A 21181-nucleotide genomic window follows, 5' to 3' on the forward strand; every position below is an offset into this window, starting at 1 on the left:
AGAAGAAAAGGTAAGCTCCTTCGAGTGTCAGTTGCTCACATTTGCTTGAGTCTTGTCTAGCTACTACTGAAAATACACAGATTTTTAAATCACCTGGATAAGTTTGAAACCGAGCAAAATACGCCTAAGAAAATCATGATAATTCTGACTCCTGAGGTAGTATGTTATACTATCACCCTTTTAATTTGTTTTGGACAGCTTCTCCAAATTAAGAGTATGTATAGTTAAGATTTTTTTGCATTCTCTTTCATCAGTTACCCCAAATATGTCTTGTGTGTTTATTGTATTTGGTTTAGGAGTATTTTATTGATCAGCTGAGGTCAGATGGAGTTGTTCATCTTCCTCGGCGTGTTACCAATGAAATTACAAATAATACTCGATATGAATTTTACACACAAGGAGGAGTCATCTTTGCAACAAGTCGAATCCTTGTAGTAGATTTCCTTACTGACAGAATTCCTGCAAACCTCATTACCGGTAAGAGTTTAATGCCGTAAAGGTGAGACTGTTCTGTTTGTATGGCTTTCTGATATCAACAAGTGGCTGGAAAGAAAGTCAGCGTTAAACTGTGCCATTGACATAAACATTAACTTCAGACTGGCTTCCAAAGAGTAGTGACTGATTGCACTCGGTAAAATAGTGACCTGTGGTCTGTAGGATACTGGTCTATGATTCAGTGGCCTACGATTAAAACTGATTTTAGATGTCATGTTTTATCAACCATGCGCAGTACCTATTTTTTGCTTTAACAAATTACTCCTGGTGACTTCTCTCATCAAAAAATGGCAAGCCCTGACTAATCTTTGTCTTGACACACCTTGGACACTAACTAGTCTTACAAAGTAATGCTGGTACTGTCATTGCAAAGATTTTTGGGAATTACTTGTGACCTTTCATCTTGTTATGTAGAAGTTATACAAGAAAGGCATTACAGTTACCTTTTTCCTCTCATACTCTGTTCCCCTCCTCCCCCACCACCGTGGGTTTTACGTTCTTGTCCTAAGCTGAAAACCCTGTTACAGCGCAGAGAGCTAGTAAAATAGGTACCACAGAGCCAGGAATAGAAGAGTATTTACTGTCATCTAAATGTTAAGGTGTTAATGGCTAAACATAACTGAATATCGACTGCTTAGCAGAAAGCAGGATCCTGCCTCAGAAGCTGTATCCCGTTCCCTTTAATCAGTGTATGACAAGCTGTAATCTATAAAACACTCCAAAACGTTTTATGCTAGAGGCAAAGGGCACCAGATTTGTCTGCTATTTGTCTGATATTTCTAGGTAAAAAAAAAAAGTGAACACATTTTCTGGTCAACCTCCTTTAATTGCTTTTCTTCCCCTTGACTCCTTCCTTTCTTTCCTGCCCTGAAGAAAGCCAGTATGAAGAGAAGAAACACAGTAAAGGTTTCAAAGATAGTCCTGCCCTCTCATCACACAGGGTTGTTACCAGCTCTGTATTGCCACCAGAGGTCAGTGTGACAGCAGTGTGACTTGCTGCTGCAGCCACCGCTTGGGTAACGCGAGGTTCTGTAGGAAGCGTTTCTGCCAAGGCACAGGCAGCAGGATGAACTCATTTCCTAAGCAGGGAAATACCGACGAAAAGCAGGAAAGATTATGATAAGCATATAGTCTTACAAAGTCTCTGTCTCCTGTAATCCTGTGTCCCCCTCTAGAGTCACATCCTGACAAACTGGAAGGTGTTCAGAAATTAGTACAATCGTGTAAGAATGTGTAGATAGAAAAATACCTCGTAGTGGATTGTTCCATGACTTGGTCATGAATGACTAGCAGTTATAACTGCTTTATAACTTCTTTAACAAAATAATTCAAATATGACAATCTTGAACATATCAAACTTGCTTTGTTGTAATAGTGTGTTACATCTTGCATTTGCTTTTACTCCTTTTAAAAGGTTCAAGTTTTGCCTTAGGAGTAACAAATTTCCTAAGCTAGTAAGTCCTGCCACTCAAGCATGAACTTTTTTTTTTTTTTTTTTTCTAAAGACACATCATTAACCCAGTTCTGTTATTTGGGGATTCCATGGTACTGAAACGGAAGAATCGCTTGGCTTGAACAGCAGAAAGTGTGTTCAACCATCACATTTGAAGATTTAAATTCCTATTGTATTTTATGTAAGAAAAAATATTAAAAGAATAAGGCAGTTTTGAGGAAAAATCTATACAAAATTGTACCTTTCTTTACTTTCTCATAACTCAAAACCTTTTGTTTTGCCAGGCGTTTTGGTATACAAAGCGCACAGAATCATTGAGTCCTGTCAGGAAGCATTTATCTTGCGACTTTATCGTCAGAAGAACAAGCAAGGCTTCATTAAAGCTTTTACAGATAATGCAGTTGCATTTAACACTGGCTTTTGCCATGTGGAAAGAGAGATGAGAAATCTTTTTGTCAAGAAACTTTATCTGTGGCCAAGGTAAGGCACCTCTTTACTTCAATGAAGAGTTAAAAAAAAGATGAAGGATGTTACAGAGGGTTCCTAAGAAAACAAGGTGTATGCAGTCACACCACTAAACCGCATTCCCTCTTCTATTCCTGGACAAATGCCATTCATTTTTTATCAGAAGTGGTCTTAAAGATGCAAAATTTCTCTAAAGTATTTTTGAGTATAGACCCAAATTAAATCTACAAGTGCCTGACACATAGGGTATAGCTGTCCTGTTAGCCAATAAAAATCACAGCACAAAGTGACTGTCTTAACAGGTTAAGAAAAATTTCACTTTTTAAACAGTCTAGAATGCGTTTCACTCCATCTGAATGTACTGTTTCTCTGCATTGTAAACTCTCGGTTTCTCTTTCAGTATTACAAAGTAGAAATGGTCATAACCAGGGTAGGAAAGGTTGAATAGAAACGCTCTGAATTTTCTTCCGTGGCTTGTGAACCATGAAAGGGCCTGGGGGCGCAGCGGGCACTAAGGGAAATGCCCGTTGTGTTTCAGAGGTCAGCAGACACAGCGTTCTCTGAGCCCCGTTCTGTCAGCAGAAATCAGCTGGCTTCTCTGTACCTGTACAGCCTGTAAGGGCACTGTTCTAACAGGGACCTGCTGCCTATAATCAGAAGCCAGGAACGTTGCTGAGTCTGCTAGGAGGTTCATGTGACTCCAGAGGATTTATGAACCCATTCCAATTTCTCATAAGATTTTTTGGGTTTACTTCAGTATTTGTTCTGTGTAATGCTGTAGAAGCTAGCGCAGTAATTTTCCGTAGGTCATTCACCAGCACTGCAGGCTCACAGGACTAGCGTGACTACAGTCATAACTGTGGAATAGACGGTTTTCAGAGGCTGTTCATAAGATTGCAGTCTTCACATCAGTAGAAACTGATTTATTTTGCAATTAACTTACTTGTTTACATTCAAAGCAACTGTAGTTTTGAATAACTGAACAACTTTGGAATAATTGTAGATCAAGCAAACCATCCATGTAAATCTTAATGAGCTCTTTTCCTCTTAGATTTCACATAGCAGTGAACTCATTTTTAGAGAAGCATAAACCTGAAGTGGTGGAAATACATGTGTCAATGACCCCCGCTATGCTTGCGATCCAGACTTCAATCCTGGATGTTCTGAACGCATGTCTGAGAGAACTCAAACGCTATAATCCAGCTCTTGAAGTAGAAGATCTATCTTTAGAAAATGCTATTGGTAAACCTTTTGACAAGGTAAATATTTTGTTTTCCTGCGTCTAACTAAAGGGACGTATATCTTCAAGCTGTCATGCAAACAAAAATATGATTTGTAAAATAAATAACTAGCAGCAACTGAGTATTCTCCCATGACATGCTATAATGAGAGAAAGTGTTCATCTCTAACGGTGGTGTCACAGTTGCCAGTACGGTTTTTGGTGCATTCGTTTCATTGTTCTTCCTTCATTTCCAAAGTTCCCACAGTAAGAACATCCTGATTCATGGCTGGTACATGATGATGAAGATGGCTTATTTCCTCACACACCCCCCTTCTTCCTCCTGAATTTCCTGCTTGTATTTTTTATTTTCTCCATGAGGAGAAGCACTGTATGTAATACATAATATGCACATGCGTGCATCTGTTGTATCTTTGAATCAGTCCATTTGTCATAAATAGTGTCTGCATTGTTATTTTTGGCAGATCTGCAATGTTTGGCATACATATGCTTTCTGCAGGATAAAATCATAAACTTCAGCCATCATCGCTGAACATGGTTATTTGTTGCCTGTGATTTAATCTTGATGTGAGGCCTTCTGTACTTCAAACATTCAGAGGTTTTACCTTATGCTCTGTAGGTCGCATATCTATGTGGTACTCATTTTGAAAATTAAATGACATTATTATGTTTTTTATTTGAACTAAGTAAAGGATATAGATAGTAAAGGCACAGGCCAGTACTAGGAAAATATGGGTTTGATTTTTTTTTTTATTTGACCAATATTTTACTGTAATATGGCAAGTAAAACGTATACTGAAAGCATTAGATGATGTACATCTAATTGCTGAAATGTTTTACATAAAGGCGTCTACATTATGTTAACTTTGCAAAAAAGGATTATTTACCAAAACAAATGCCTCACCATCATATCTTTGAGTATGTTTAATACTTTGGGAAACCAGTGGCATCCCCTGTAAAGGGAGAAAAGTGCATTCTTATCTTGGTTAGTGTATCTGACATTCTGAACTTTCCAATTTATATTTCTAGACAATACGTCACTATTTAGATCCTCTTTGGCATCAGCTTGGAGCTAAGACAAAATCTTTGGTCCAGGATTTGAAGATATTACGTACTTTGCTACTATATCTAACTCAGTATGATTGTGTCACTTTCCTTAATCTTCTGGAGTCACTGAAAGCAAGTGAGAAAGCTTTCGGTGAGAATTCAGGTAAACACTGAATGACCATACAAGTTAATGCATGAAACAGTGAAATGTTTACATTTTTAATTAACGTTCTCAAACATATGAAGGTATCTAATTAGGTTTTATATAACCAGCCATAAGGACGTAGGTTTTTATTGACAGATAATTCTTTCATCTTCCCACTTAACTGCTGTTACTTAACAGTGTGAGATTTGCATCACAGTTCTGTCTTTTACTAAGCTAGTAACTACATAGCAAGCAGGTAGCAGAGGTATTCCAGCTGAGAGATGTGGGGCTTGTACTGGAAGGGGTTGAAACACACACATACAAACATTGCATATGGCAAACTTCTACTGCTTGCTTTTCCTCTATAGGTTGGCTGTTTCTGGACTCCAGTACTTCAATGTTTCTGAATGCTCGAGCTAGAGTTTATCGCATTGCAGATGAGAAACTGAACCAGAAGGGCAAAGTCTCTGAAAAAAGTGATGTAACGAAGGAAAATGGTACCAATCATTCCTAATTTTGAGAGTGTCTCACGATTTCAAACATTCTGCATATTATTACTTGTGCTACATGATCTCGCAAGGCTCAAGATCTCAATCTGTTAGCTGGGATAAGTTGAGACATAATTCTAGTTCAAAAAGCATATAATAAACAACATAAAGCAGAGTCACGAAGAAGTAAGGGCTTCTAAGCTTGCTCAGCTGATTATTGGGAGAGCTTTTATGGATTTGTTCTCGAATGACACTGGTGTTTAGCTTGATCTGTTTTATTTTCTGTGAATAGGTAGGAGGGTGCTGTTGCTTTTATTAAAAAACATAGTCAGGAGTTTCAGAACTGAAGAACGAGTGAATATTTTAACTTTTGCTTCACTAAAGCACTTATCCCCATTTTTAAATGTTTTAAATGTGTAAAAGTTGCATATGTAGGCTGTTGAATAACATTTTGCCAACAACCATCATGCTATTGACATCTAACCACTCATGTAAAGTTTTGAAGGGTATTTCGGCTGTAAGAGCTGCTGTGATCAATCTTACTTTGTTTCAGAACTGAAAAGGGAATTGGTTCTAGAAAGTAACCCAAAATGGGAAGCTCTGAGAGAAGTACTGAAAGAGATTGAAAATGAGAATAAGAACAGCGAAGACCTTGGTGGGCCAGGTGAGAGAGCACTAAATGATAGGACTATTCGCAGTACAGCCAGTTTTTACTTCTACTTGACTTTTGAGAGAAGGAACCTAACTCTCTACTGTAGTTTTATTAAAGAGCTAATTTTACATTTAATAATTTGTGGACTTTAGTTTTTCATAGTTTTTGTATATAAACTTAATAGTTTTCCATAGCTCCTATTTAGTTCTTGCTCTAAAAGAGAAATGCTGTTGGTTATCATGCAATACTCTTTAGGAAACAATCTGTATTATTAGGAAAAAATATTTTAACTTAGATTTCAGTATTATACAGACACCTTAGTCTCAAAACAGTAAAGCTACTGATATGGAAATACATAATAATCAAGGTACCAGTCACTCATTTCTCAAGTTCACGTTAAAAAAAATAGGGGTTCTGTCTTACGTCCTTTCCATCTCACACATTCTTCTCATGCATTTAAAAATTTTCCACTCCAGGAGATGCACATAAGTGGGGTAGAAAGTAGAAGGCAAGTGTGTTTCTAACTAACTGCTCTGCTGCCTTTCCTATTTTAGGGCTTTTCATCCCCTTAAATTTCACCAAGTTTTATTTTAGGAAGTAGTCAGGGTAAAAAAGTGCTCTTTTCTCCCACCCACAATGTTCTGACTCCGGGTAAGAACTGGCTCTCTCACCTCGTGTTGTAGGAGTTTATCTGAGTCAGCTTCTGGAAAATTGTTATTCAGTGCCTACAAATGGCAATAATACATGTATTTTTTACACTCTTTAACACGGCTGACAAAGGCTGAAAATTGGAATGATCTAAATTAAGTTCTCTCTTATTCCATGTTAAAAAAAAAAAAAGTTGTCTGAGTATGTTTCAGTACGTGCTGTATGTGGCTCATTTCAAGTGGTCAAAAGGAGAATCTCACTAATTTAGATGGTGTAAGAATAAGGAACACTGAACTTCCATTAACCTTCTCTAATCTTATTTGGTACAAAACACTGTTCAGTTTAGACTCCCTGGAAGTCCAAAGCAACTATGACAACCAAACGTAAAAGGCATTTGGCAGGCACGCTTCTAGGATCATTAAAAACAATTTGCTCAAGCGATGTCTTGTAGCTGGGTAAGTACAGCATAACAGATTGTAAGTGTGATATTGTTTCTTGACTGCAGGGCAAGTGCTTATTTGTGCCAGTGATGACCGAGCTTGTGCACAGCTGAGGGAGTGTATTATTGCTGGAGCTGAAGCTTTTTTAACAAGACTGTATAACAAAACCTTCAGAAAGGATGAGAAAGCTGGAGAAGTGTGGATGAAGGACAGAAAAGCCACCAAGTCCAAAGGAAATGCCAGACCAGACACAGGGCCTCAAGCCAAAAGGGCCAAACTCACAGCTTCTTCAAAACAAAAGACACACAAGAAGCAGGACCGGACTATAATCGAAATGATAGGGAAAACTGAGGAGGAGAAGAGAGAGGAGTTAGAGGTGGAAGATAACAAAGAACTAAGCAGCAGCCAAGAAAGCAGTACTGAAGAGACCATTCCTGAAGATTTCCATGTGAACTTACCCTCAGATTGTTACTATGGTATTTTCAAGAACCCGCTCACAATTATTCATCCGTTGCAGGGCTGCAGTGATCCCTACGCGCTCACTCGAGTGCTGCATGAAGTAGAACCAAGATACGTCGTATTATACGATGCAGAACTAACTTTTGTTCGGCAGCTGGAAATCTACAAGGCAAGCAGGCCGGGGAAGCCTTTGAGGCAAGTTGACTTGGTCATGGTCATTTTAGTCTTAAAAGAAAAAATTGCACTTTCAGCAGTCAATGCAGAACATGCATCTAGTGATTTTTTTTTTTTTTTTTTTTTTTTTTTTAGCTACCTCTTACTTCTCGTTTAGCCCTCATCTTAATTTTAAACAAAAGCATAATGTCTGGTGTAACCAAAAGATAATCCTAGCAGGATTTCTTCTAACAGGAGAAACGTACCTGGAAAAACAAACAAGCAAACAAAAACAAAACCAAAGAAGAGCAAACAAACAAAACCCCCAGTTAATTCCATCTTCTACAAGACCTCTGCTTAGATGATCTTAGTGGCAATATCCATTTTGAGTGACAATTTGTTTTGAGGTGCTGTAGTCTCATTTTAAACTGTCTCTCTAGGTATGATTTTTACACAGTAAGCGTCATTTTGCAGTTAATTAATTTTCATAGTTCCTGATACCTCTCTGAATATAACTGACCACTGTTCCTTAAGTCTTAGAATATTGAAGCACCATTTATTGGCATATGAAATTATTACCTTTTGAATTATGCTTTATACTTTAATCACCTCATTAAATTTTTTTGCATAAATTTAACAGAGTAGTTGTAATTTTCCAGTCAAAGATTTGTATATATGCAATGTAACTGAAAATGAAATCAGTTTGGCAGTATACTTAGCGTGTCTGTACTGGATATCCAGCTAAGGACTCTCTAGCGCAGATAGAAATGACAGCACTCACAGAGTGTATTGCCTGGGGATAATTTCTGCATTATTTGTATGATTTATTTTTAATTGCCTAATCAGCGTGTGTTGCATCTACCTCAAGCATCATGTTCCCACCCTTGAGAACAGGAAAATCAGATGTAGTCATGCAAGTAGGGGTTAGAAGATGCGCCACATGAAAAAAGTAATAGGAATAAAATCCCATCGGTCTGGCAAAATGTACCTCAATTAAAATGTACTGGGTAAAAATGACTGTGCTGAAAAGCTACAGACAGTAATTCCTTATGGTAATTATGAATTCTTCTATGTTCCATATTTATGGGATAAAACTTCATTTGTCGGTGTGTCAGCTTTTTCTTTGTAGAACCTACAATTTCCTTGTACGAATACATAATTTTAAAATCTTAGATGGTGTTTTTTCCTAACCCAGGATGATTACAGATGATTTTATTTTGTTTTATATATTCTACTGGGAAGAGTTTAAAAACAGTAAGAAAGTATATACTTGTGCATTATACTTGCTTTGCATCTTTACTGAGTGGCTGACTGAAATCTTAGTCCCCTCTGGATAAATTCCAGTAACTGCGTCCACCACTGGAAGAGGAGGATATAGGAATCTTTGTTGCTGATTTTGGAATGTATTTACAGGAAAACATGGTGGTTTTGCACTTTTTTTTTAAGGCAAATATTAACTTGTCAGGCACTTAGTGCTACTAATCTTAAATATTTGTTTTTAACTTAACATGAAGTTGTTTTTTTCTCCTCCAAACTGCAGGGTTTATTTCCTCATATATGGGGGCTCAACAGAAGAGCAGCGCTATCTCACAACTCTGAGAAAAGAGAAGGAGGCCTTTGAAAAGCTCATTCGGTAACAAAACCAGTTTACTACCTTTTATTAATGTTTTCTGTTATTTCTTTATATGCTTACATTTGAAGTAGAGTGGAGTTCTTAACTGTGTGAAGGCTTTAATTAAACTTTGAAGTGCTTTTCAGACAGATGGTAAGAGAACTTCCCCATTTGAAAAGTCAAAACCTTCCTTTTCAAAGCACCTGATACGTTATTTATTAATTTTAGGGTTTCTTATATTAAATTTAAAAGGCTAAAGAGCACTACTTGTATTTTTCCCTAACTGTCAGTGGATTTCACTTCTGTAAATGTGTTTTGGTCTGCAGGTTACAGTTCTTGTAAAATATTTCTAAGGCTTTTATGACTTAATTGTTTTGTTCCCCAAAATGACGTATTTTCTTAGACTGTATAAGACAGTATTTTTACTGACACTGTCTTCTCACCAGGTTATGCTGCTGTTACTAGTCATTAGTTCCTTGTTTCGTATGCCCTGAGAAGTTTTAAAAATAAATAAAATCAGATGCTAAAAAGTGCTAACAAAAAGATAAAGCATTTAGCCCAGCAGTCTGGAAAACCTAGTGAATGGCATTTCTGATCAGTTTGCACTTAGCATTACAATATATATAATTTTACATCCGGCTGAAGGGCAGATGTATTAAAGTATTTTGATCTGTTTTTCTCATACAACTGCAGTCTTTGGTGTTTCTTTCTTTCTGGCTCCTTAGAGAGAAGGCCGGCATGGTTATTCCTGAAGAAAGAGAAGGAAGAGATGAAACAAACTTAGATCTCCTACGAGATGCTAACCGTGCCTCTGCTTCTACTGACACACGCAAAGCAGGTGAGCAGTTCCTGCAGTGGGGCTCGCAGCTCTACGCTTTGAGGAAGACCTGGTCCTGTGGCGTTTCAGTCCTGCCCAAAGCCTCAGGGCTGCAGACACACTGCCCGTTGACTCTGCCGTCCTGGTGGTAAAGAAGCATTATCTGCCGTACTCCATCTCCCTCTGTCAGTGCAATAACAATGAATTCTGGTTTTCTTGGAAAAGAAAATGCAGATTAACGAAGTATTTTACCGTTGAGACAGATGCCATTTGGATTGTTTCTAGGCAGCTTTTTGGTTATGAGACTGTCTATTATTGCTAGTGGGAGGGTGGAGGGAAATAAAAACTGAAGTCTACAGAAAGGCAAAGGCAGTGCTGTCCTTGAGCTAGTAAATGTTGGGGGCTTCTTTTGATCTTGGCAAAAGAGACTGCCTGGATAAAGAACTGCAGATTGTGGGGTTTGTCTTTGTGTGCTTGCTTTGTAATAAAACATCCTTTTGTTGTAGTTCTAACTGCATTTTTGGTCCTTTCCTCTGACGTGTATACTCTGTCTTCATCTTTGCAGTTCTGCCCCTTTTTCTTTGTTGTCACTTCGGTAATCCTCCTCTCCTTCACCATATGCTCTCTAATGTTTGCTGTAATGTCTCTTGTGGCCTTGATGCTGCCGTCTCTTCATGTGTCCTTCTACAGATCTATAGAGGCTGAAGTATTAACTCTCACATTAAAATGCCATATTTCTGAGGGAAACAGCTGGAAATAAAAAGGATCAGCTTCGTTACCTTGTTTTGCAAGCAACTTTTTAAAGATTTTCCTGATGCATTTAAAGAATTTTCATCTACAGTTTAACGTATTTCCTTGTCACGTATACAAAGCGTATAGCAGATAGCATGATAGTGCTGTTAAAACACATACTCTGTAAACGACAGTATATAATTTGGCAACTGATTAATTTTTCACTGTTACAGAGAAAAAATAGTCTGGATTTATTATACTGCTGAATTTGAGGTATAATTTGAGATGTGAAGACCATCCATTACAGAAGCTTTGGCAGCACACACACAGGAAAACTAGACAACCAGAGTCAGAGGTCATAAATATCAGTTTTAACTGTATTTATTTTGCTCTTCAGGTGGACAGGAACAGAAGAGTGCTCAGCAGACTGTAATAGTGGATATGCGGGAATTTCGTAGTGAGCTTCCGTCACTGATTCATCGTCGTGGTATTGACATTGAGCCTGTTACTTTGGAAGTCGGAGATTATATTTTAACTCCTGACATCTGTGTGGAGCGGAAAAGTATCAGTGATCTGATTGGTTCCTTAAATAATGGAAGACTGTATACACAATGCATCTCTATGTCCCGGTACTACAAGCGACCAATTCTGCTGATTGAGTTTGATCCTAACAAACCGTTCTCCTTAATTCCACGAGGCTCTCTACTTCAGGAAATTTCCAGTAATGATGTTACTTCAAAACTAACCCTTCTTACACTCCATTTCCCAAAGTTACGTATCCTGTGGTGCCCCTCTCCCCATGCTACTGCTGAACTGTTTGAAGAGTTAAAACAAAACCATCCCCAACCTGATGCAGAAACAGCAATGGCTGTCACAGCAGATTCTGAAATTCTTCCCGAGTCAGACAAGTATAACCCTGGTCCCGAGGACTTTCTTTTAAAAATGCCAGGTATTAATGCAAAAAACTGCCGTGCCTTAATGAATCACGTTGAAAGCATTGCAGAGCTAGTGACACTGTCAAAGGACAAACTCTCCAACATACTGGGCAATGCTGCCAATGCCACACAACTCTTTGACTTTATTCACCTGACCTACAGAGAGGCAGTAGCTAAAGGAAAAAGCAAAAGATGACTAACGAGACTGTTCAGCGTAGGGCAGAGAGAAGCTTTTCTTGCACAGTACTCCAGCAAAGTACAAGAAGTATTTTAATAAATGCCCTGTAAGATAACCAGCTGTTTCTTGCTCATGCTGTTCCATCCATCTAAACATTTGAATTATCACTGAAGGCAAGTTTCAAGAGGAATAAGAAATATTTTTATAGAAAAATGCAAATGAATTTTTATTCTTTTAACAGCACTTTAACCAATTATATAATACCACTGAATGAACTAAATTTAAGTTCTTCACCAAGTCAGTAAGAATTAAGTGCTAAGCCTAATTGATAAAGGTGTTTTCTTTTGAAAGTTTGTCTTGTTAAAACTAAAACTGTACTGTGTTTTGATTGGGGTGTGACCTGCCGCATTATGTACCACTTCGCTTTTGCCATTTTTAGTAAGATGCTGCTGTCTGGAAACTGCCAGTTTTTGATGGACAGTCATGATGCCATCTGAAACACACTGTGATCTTCCGTCAGCGGTTTGTTCAGGAGGATGTACTTGGACTCGGTAGTGCCATTTAGATTGTATGGTATTACAATTGCGTGATACCCTGATATGAACAACAGTGATATGTCGTTCTGCATTAAGGTGGCTTAGTTTACTAGGAGTTACACGTACTCTTTTGACATTCCGAAGTCAGTACAGCTCTGTCTTGCTACATTTTGCGAGTGTGCCTTACTTACACTTTAAAGATGCCTTATTTTTTAATCAGTTTTGATAGCTCTTTCACCTGATTCACTCCAAAGTGAAGAATCTCGGTATACCATTGGACTATTCCTGTATACCAGAGCCGGTTCCCGCTCATAAAATGCAATAGTTTTCAAAGTAAGGTTTTACCAAAGAGTTGACAGTTCTTCCAATATTGTCATCTTTCCTGGTCCTGTCGCACTTAAATAGACCATCTGTTAATAAATTCAGTAAAAATATTGAAAGATCAAACTTTTAGCATTCTGAGTAGCATGAAACAGGGAAAAGTAATTCTTCTTTTGATAGTTTGTGAATGTGTATATTGTTAAAGACATATTCTGCACTGAACTTTGATGTGACAACTATGTAACAAACTGCCGCTGCCAAAAGTGGTGCTCCCCTGTCATTACATGCTAATGTATTTACATTAGCTATGTACAGACTCTTTGTCCATAATGGTTTGCACATATCTATTTATACAGTTCTGATGCTAACAACAGATCGATACCATCTTCATCATTAAAGGAGAAAATACTGATTTTCTGTGTTCAGGTTCTGTACTGTGCACTTTCAGGTTTAATGTTTACTGTGCATTTTAAATGTGAATTATGAATTTGTTAACTTACGGTCTAGGACTGAGCCATGACAGGTTTCCAAAGTGGACATTTTTCTGCAGATGCAAATTTCACTATTAAATACATCCATAACAAGATTAAACTTTAGTTATCTTGTGAATTATCTTGTTTGTCATTTGGCTGTATTTGATACCAGAACATTTTTATTTTCAGTGTCTGGTTTATAATTCTGATCTTAGGGTTTCTGTTGCCCTGTATTTTAATTTATTTCATTTAATATAAATAGAAGTCCTTCCATGGGACTTTTGCTTATTCTGAGTAATAAGGTCAGAAATGTTCAGGGTGGAGAATGCCTGTGAAGTGGTGCGAAGAGAACAGAACATCAGAGTCAAAACGTAACTGTCCAGAGTGCACGGCCTGTAGAGCCTGACTCAGAACAACCTTTGAAATCAGGTATCGTTCATGCATGTGCATCATTAAGATGCTACAGGAACTGTGGGCGTGGGTTGGTTTGGCGGTTTTCACAGGTACTGCATCTCCGCTTGGTCAGTATCGTCTTTTTTTTTTTTTTGCTTGAGTCTGCATACAGTGAAAATGAAGGGTATGTGAAGAGGTTTTAAAGTTGCAGCTTTGTGTTGTACGCTAGATCAAAGTCGCAATGCAATTAAATATTTGATAAGTATTTAGATTAAATTGGGTGGAAGAGGACTTGTATCCTGAAACCGCTTAACCCTGAAATAACCAAGCCCAAGAGTCTGCCTGTATGCAAATGCAACAAAATGTGTGGGTGAATGATGAGAATCCTTAGGACACATTCCCTGGCCTTCTGGTGCTCTTTAGCTTGCTTTCATCAACAGGGATGAAATCTTGTATATCTTCTTGTCATTGCCTCATGTTTTAAGTTTGTGCCTTCTTTCTTAAAGAACAAAAAAACAAAACACCAAAAACCACCACAAACCTGCCTTCAATTTGGGAGTGTCTCAGATTCTTTCTTACACCCAAACCAAGACTACACATTTGAAGATCACGGGATATGTGCAACCACTGGGATTTATATACTGTTGGGAATGAATTTAGGAAGTTGCTTTTTTCTGCAGTTTGTCCTGGGCTTTGATTGCACAAGGTTTCTTCTAGAATAACAATAAAACCAAATCTCTTAGGAACAAATGCAGTTTATATTAGCAAATTAGATAGATTAAGTTGTAGTTCCTGTGTTTAAGTTATCTGGATACTGTTCCTGCTAGTGGTGACACTTGGCAGTTTCCAGCTGCAGTTGCAAAGGAGTCACTTTGCTCACCGTCTGCGCTGCATATAAAATATGCAGCCATAGTGAAAAAAAAAGTGACTCTTCTAAAAAGTACGAAAGTTTAAAACTGATGACTTTTGTGATTGTGAGGCTTTCTCATTTGCAGACTGATAGTACAACCACAAATAACTTAATTTTTAAAAACAAAAACATTTCTGTCTAAAGCTTTCCTCACCAAGAATTCCAATTTTGTGACTGTAGTATAGAATCCAAAACTAACCATCTGCCAGATAGTTATTACATGAAATAAAACGAGCTATTAAAAGTAGTTATTAAATGAATATGTTACCTATATGCCAGCCAGCATAAAGAAATGTAACTGAGGGTCATTAAGGAGACTTTGCCATGTGTGGGCTTACCAGCTGACCATTGTGATTTCAGGCTCCATAACCCGGGTGCTAGCAAGGTTTACAGTCCTTTTATAAGGACTATTGTAGGATGAAGTTCTCAGCTCTTACTCAAAGATAGCCTAAATTAAATTAATATTCAGTTGATCTGTTTTCTGCAATATGTCGTTCTAAGAAATGCAAGTAGGGTCACAAACCAAAAAGTTCAGAAACTTGCGCCAGGAATTTGTAATACTTTGTAATTATAACTTATTTCACGTTTGCTCCTTCTTGCCATAATAGCAAGAATTTGGGATATCTGCAGAATCAACTGAAACTAGGTATAAACCCTTCTATGATTTGCATACGAAGTCCTTAATACCTACATAACTGTGAGCTACCTTCCTGCATTGAAAATCTGCTCACTGGCATGCACTAAGTTTTCTTAATTTGCAATTTCATGCTTTTTTCCGCAAAGTTCTCAATTTTTTTCTGTAGTCATCCTTTCCAAAACTTCCTCTTTCAAATAATGTTCCTAATGTCCTGTTCCACAGTTGGCTAGCAACCTAGTCGAGTAAGACAGACCTGATATATATCTTTGTCAATAATATTTCTTGGTTCTATTCTTTTATTTCCAGTTTATTCTAAGTTCAGCTTCGAACTATGAGAAATAATACCCCTTATCTACAAGATGAGGGAGAAGAGTTCAACACCAAGAATCTTGACGTTTATCACCTAACTGTGATCACGGCAAATTTGGTAAGGCCAGTAATGTGTATTTGTTGGGAGTTGCTTTTGTCTATTTTAAATCAAGATTCAAGTTTTAACATGTATGAATCTAAAAGGGTGTATGATTCATGTACAGATTGATGGCAAAGACTCTGGGTATTTGGAAATAGAAAGAGTACCTTTAAACCTTCCCGCCCCCTGCCAGCCACTAAAAATGGGATCAGTCACTGTGAAATGTGACCCAGAATGTACTTGAAAGCTAATTCAGCACTACTGTCCTCTCCTGGGCTTCAACTGATGAAACACTGACGTGTGTGTGTATATATATACACACACATATACATATATACATACACACAGGCTCAGAAGAACTGATCCTGAGTAAGAGGATCCTGTAGAAAGCAAACACTTTAGCACTACTATTTCCCTCGTGTTTTATTCTTGGAATCAATCGGTAGGTTCAGGGGAGAAAAAATGGCACTCCATTGTAAAAGGCCAGAGACAGCAAGAATGTATATGACTGACTAAATGTTTTGATAAAGCTGTACTTGGAAAAATTCAAATGTTTTAAAGCTTAAGTGTGAGTAGAAAATGCCGAGTCCATCTTCCAGACTTTTCAGTACAAACAGGCTGGCTGTTATTTTACTTGAGGTTTTGATCTGTATTGTACAAGCTTCTCTGCAGTAAATTAAAAGGAAAAAATATTCTTAGCTACCCAGTCTTGAAAACAGGGAAGAAATGTTCAGTGGCTTGGCTACCCAGTTCTTAGCTAAGAGATTAATTCTTTACTCTTACTGAACTTAGTAAGGGTAACCAGGGCTACTACACTGCTACGGTGATTTGTTGTCTAAACAGACGATGTTGCTGCAATGTATCAGAATGGGCCTGCATACATACTAAACTCAGTCTGATTTTTTAGAGCATGGCAAAATTATCTTAATCCTCAACTGCCGTACAACAGTCCTCCGAGGAATATTACACTGGGCTTCAATAGATACTGTTTTCTTAGGTTGTATTTTATCTTTTCTCTTTCTTGTATTTTTCCTCTGGAATTCTCGAAGTTCTTTCTTTCTTGCTTCTCATACCCTAATGATGATGTCTGTATTCTTGTCCACTTGCTTGCCTTCAAGAATGCTCCTTAAATACTGCTGCATTTGTGATATCTACTGAGCACAACTAACACTAAGTTCTTTGCAAGACTGGCTGCACTGGAGCCCTGGCCAGTACTTAATATCCAGGGGCTTATATAAAGAATGTATTGTGCTTCATTTTCATTTTGATCTCAAACCTGAGGCATGTCACATTTGGAAAACTGACACATAGAGAAAACACAGAGCACCAAGTTGGCAGTTCTTGCACATGTAATTCTCATTTTTGTTGTGTTTTTTCTTTAAACAGATTAAAACAAAACAAAATAAAATAATAATCAGTTGATTTTATAAATTATTCCCAGCCCTGGAAAACTTTCAAAGCAATTTTTACATGTAACAAAATTCTTGGAATCTTACACATAGATAGCCGAAGGAGCAAACTTTCTTGTGGTATTTAGATCTCATGGCCATTTTAACACATTGCAGTAATACAACTGGCAAGTCTTTAGAGTCTGCAAAAACTCATATTCCATGCATAATCATTTATATCAGGACTTGGGACAGCTGCAACAGCAAAAATACTAACACCATGTCTCCAACTTTCATCTGAATTTTCTTCAACAAAATTCCCCTATCTAGCTCTTCCCACTGTCAAGAAACACTCTGTTCCTGCTTCATCTGCAAAGTCTGTGAATGTTAAGTGTTGGCAAGAACTACAGTCTTTAAAAATCAACATGTATTTGTGCTAAACTATTACATGATTCTAACTGCAAAAGTCTATGTCGCCCACTCGTTTCATTTGTTGCAGACGCAATCCACTTCTTCTATCACCTACAGAATATCATACTGTATTTCTAATGCTTGCATTCTGAAAGCATCCTCCTGTGACCACTAGTTGGAGACAAGAGACACTCCTAACACCGAGGTGGCCAGTACATACAAGTTCAGATCACCTTCAGCTATACCGCCACAGCAAAAAGCTAGAGATCTTTTCCAGGAAGTGTCCTGCATATACCAAATAAGAAAAATTACCTAGAAACTTCTGAGGCATATTCCCTGCAAATCTTGGTGCATGAGGTACTATCTATACAGATAGTCTTTAAGATAGCGGTGTCAACCAAGCCTTGAATTGCAGTAATACATCTCCTGTATTATAGTGCATGTAACTATTACCATAAATAAGGATTTTCTTAAATATTACAATTATTTTCTTAAATATACTGCACATCACCACCTGACAGAAGTCATAATCAAGATTTTCTTTTTCACATTAATATTACATTTGACAGAGGTTTGAATGATCACATACTAAATCAGCTGAATTTTTCCACAAAGTGTTACTGATACTAAAATGTAGTGGTTTTTTTCTTTCTCAGCCACACTAGCATCTTAGGGATCCCCAACATATTTCTACTGGCTTGAATAACACATGCATTATTACCCAAACAGAGGAATTTCAGCCGATACCCACCAGGAATCTGACTTTGCTTCACTCATTATGAACTTTGTCGATAGTGTGTAACATTACACACATGCATCTGCACATGCACGTACACACAGAGAGAAGCTGCTGTGTTGGGTAATATGAGCCTGCACATCTTCAGTGTCCACGTCTCTCAAAATGACCCTGAAAAAGTAAGCTAAGCCCATCCCTGTTTCTATATATAAAACTGTTTGTTTAATTGGTGGACTGCACCAAGAATAAATAATGAGGTAATTCTGAGGATCATTCCCATAACAGCCAGCTAGGATTGTTTCTGCAAGTCAGAGCTATCTCCTCTCCTTTGGGGGTTTCATTGTCTGAAGGTGAAGAGCTTTTATCTGAATGCAATTTTAGGAACAGTAAAATATTTCAAGAATAAAGCATCCTGAATATAAGCGAGGTTTTGGAGTGTTTGTTCACTGAACATAAAAATTGTTTAAAGGTTCAAATCCCAAAAGCAGATTGCAGATGAAAAAAAAAAAGAAAATATGAAAGAAAAAATAAAAGGTTTTGAGTACTCTCAGTTAATTAGGAAAGACTACCATCAGATTTTTTTCCAAGCTATGGTACAGATCTTATTTACTTTAAGTAATAACAGTTTAAACTAGGAACTCAACTACAAGTTTTAACTCAGAAAAAAGGGTTTAAACTCTTTAGCTATAAAAGGTTACAAAGGCTTGAAAGTAATAATAAAAAAAATCCCTTCTGTTTTTGCTATTATATTTTGCTCTGTTTCTTCTAACGTATCAGAATTCTGTGTGGCTCCTCTATGTCTTGGTTGGTGCACTAGCAAATAGTTGAGGTAAAAAGTAGCATACAGAGTTCGGAGTTAAGCAAAATCACTGCGGTAATGGGATAGGCTTCCTCCCAGGCTTGCTGGTGATTTCTTGTATTAATACAATTGCCTTTTTTAATGACTAAGGACGTAAGTGGAACTCATGTAACTTGACACATTGTGGTTCAAAGAACACAATCTCTAGCCAACTACCAAACAGACCCTACGAGGAGAGTACTGTGCCTGTTTGATAGATTATAAAATTAAGGGCTTAATTCTATCATGCCCTTGGTGATGTATTTATTTTCTCTCACAGAGAGGCAGAGAAACTAATGGCAAAGGGATATGCCTGAGCTGACAAAGCAAGACTATGACGAAGTGTGAAATTGAAACTAGCCACTGACTCATAGATCAGTTTATACCTTAGAAGTCTTATCTTTTGTATCTCTCCATATGCTTTTTCACTTCTGAGATAGATCCTGTTATTTATTATCAGTATTACCTGTTATTAGCAGAGTAGCAGTCACTGAGATTTCTCTTGATTTCTAGGACTGATGCACTGATCCCTAAGCCAGGCTCAGACACATGCAGAAACGTCCTGCCACCTCCAGTATAGCTTTGGGACCCAGTATGACACCTATCCTATGGCACTAACTCACCAATAAAACCTTCCTAGAAGCCAGTTTCATCTTACCTTCTGGGTTGTCTCTAACTACCCTGTAAGGAGAAAAGCTGGGGATTAAGTGGTAGCATGGAGACAGGAACCAAGGGTTTATTGGTTTGCTGCTAGACTTCTTCAGTTCAAGTCCTTGTTCAAAGACTGAGTTTCAAATACCACAGAGAAATTCAGGCTGGCAGGCAGGACCCAGCTTAGATCTAGAAAATCTGGATATCAAAGCAACTGTAATTAGCTTGACCCTTATTGTTAGGGTTTCACTGCTTAAACCAGCAGATTGCAAAACAGGATCGGAGCCAAATCAGTTATGATCTGTTTTTATTTATCTAAAAGGTTCATGTGGACTTAATTTGCTATTGTGCGTTAAGAAATAATGAGTAAGTAGAAAGGATTATGAACACATGTTTGGCCTAGAGAAGAAGAAAGACTGCAGCCATAACTTCAATTTTGAAATGTCTTATTTCATCATAAGCTTAACTTTCAAAGCTGACATAATGCCTCATTCTCAACTAATTGCGTCTTAACTGAACATCCAAACCTTCAGTTTGGAAGCTCAAATTAGCAGCTATATAATGGTTTTTTTTCAAATATGTGTAGATGCCAAGTGGATCTAGGCGTCTTCTATGAGTACTGTATAAAATGGATTGAAACAGAAATGAGAACTCTTTAATCAACTTCAGCCAAGGAAGAGAGGAAACTGTGGGGAAGAAAAAGTTATGCAACCCAGGAAAGAGGAGGAGGGAGGAGAGAGTCTTTTCAGCAGAGGATAACTGTGTCCTATCCCCTCTCCCTACATTAACACTTGTGTGTTAAAAAAAGGCAAGAAAATAAACTCAAATGCCAGTAAACAAGATTATTACCAAATAAAATAAGCACTAAATTAGATATTCAATTATTTACAAATCAGCAGCTTAGATTCAGGCTCTATTTCATTTTATAAGAGTGCATTATAGGAGTAATTGACCTAAGAAAAATTAGTATTTCCCAGGCCTTTTTCATTGCTTGTCAAGGTTAAACTTACTTCTCTAACTGTGCTTATTAACATCTGCTCTGCTTTTCAAGCTATCTGTTAACATGAGAGAGCACAAAATTGTCACTAAAACTGAAGGATTTCCCATAGATACCAAAACTTAATTCATTTATATTAAAATAGCATTCAAATATCTAGATAGTTTCCAAATATAGTATAGATTGCTGGGACTCACTGTATCCATTACATGTAACAAGGAACAGCACTCCACAACGTGCTCCTGTATCAGAATGCTGGCTCATCAAGACTATCCCACTGTAATAAGGACAAATCCACCTTGGTTCCCAATGGGCGCTATGCCAAAGAGGTCTAAAATTCTTAACATGGGCCTGCACAGTCTTCAAGAGAAGAACACAGGCTCCTTCCCCTCATGGAAACAGTATTTGATCACGAATAGCTCACAACACTGCACACAACTTGTTTGTGTCTCCATGCCCCACATGGTTCAGAAGGTCCGTAAGGTACAAACAAGGTGGAGCCTGAGAACACATAATATTGTC

General features: G+C 37.7%; 1 protein-coding gene across 1 annotated transcript; it reads left to right on the plus strand.

Moving 5' to 3' along the window:
• Window positions 1–296: 296 nt before the first annotated feature.
• ERCC4 (excision repair cross-complementation group 4) lies at window positions 297–11977 on the plus strand (the record flags this gene model as incomplete). The annotated part of the gene is made up of 10 exons (XM_010138859.1): window positions 297–477; window positions 2233–2428; window positions 3465–3672; window positions 4683–4863; window positions 5214–5342; window positions 5887–5997; window positions 7139–7727; window positions 9226–9318; window positions 10023–10135; window positions 11244–11977. Coding segments are annotated over 10 exons (2535 nt in total), but the record flags the coding sequence as incomplete, so codon positions are not given.
• Between the last annotated feature and the right edge of the window lie 9204 nt (window positions 11978–21181).

Source organism: Buceros rhinoceros, unplaced genomic scaffold (assembly GCF_000710305.1).
Source record: "Buceros rhinoceros silvestris isolate BGI_N320 unplaced genomic scaffold, ASM71030v1 scaffold9056, whole genome shotgun sequence".
In the NCBI taxonomy this organism is placed as follows: Eukaryota; Metazoa; Chordata; class Aves; order Bucerotiformes; family Bucerotidae; genus Buceros; species Buceros rhinoceros.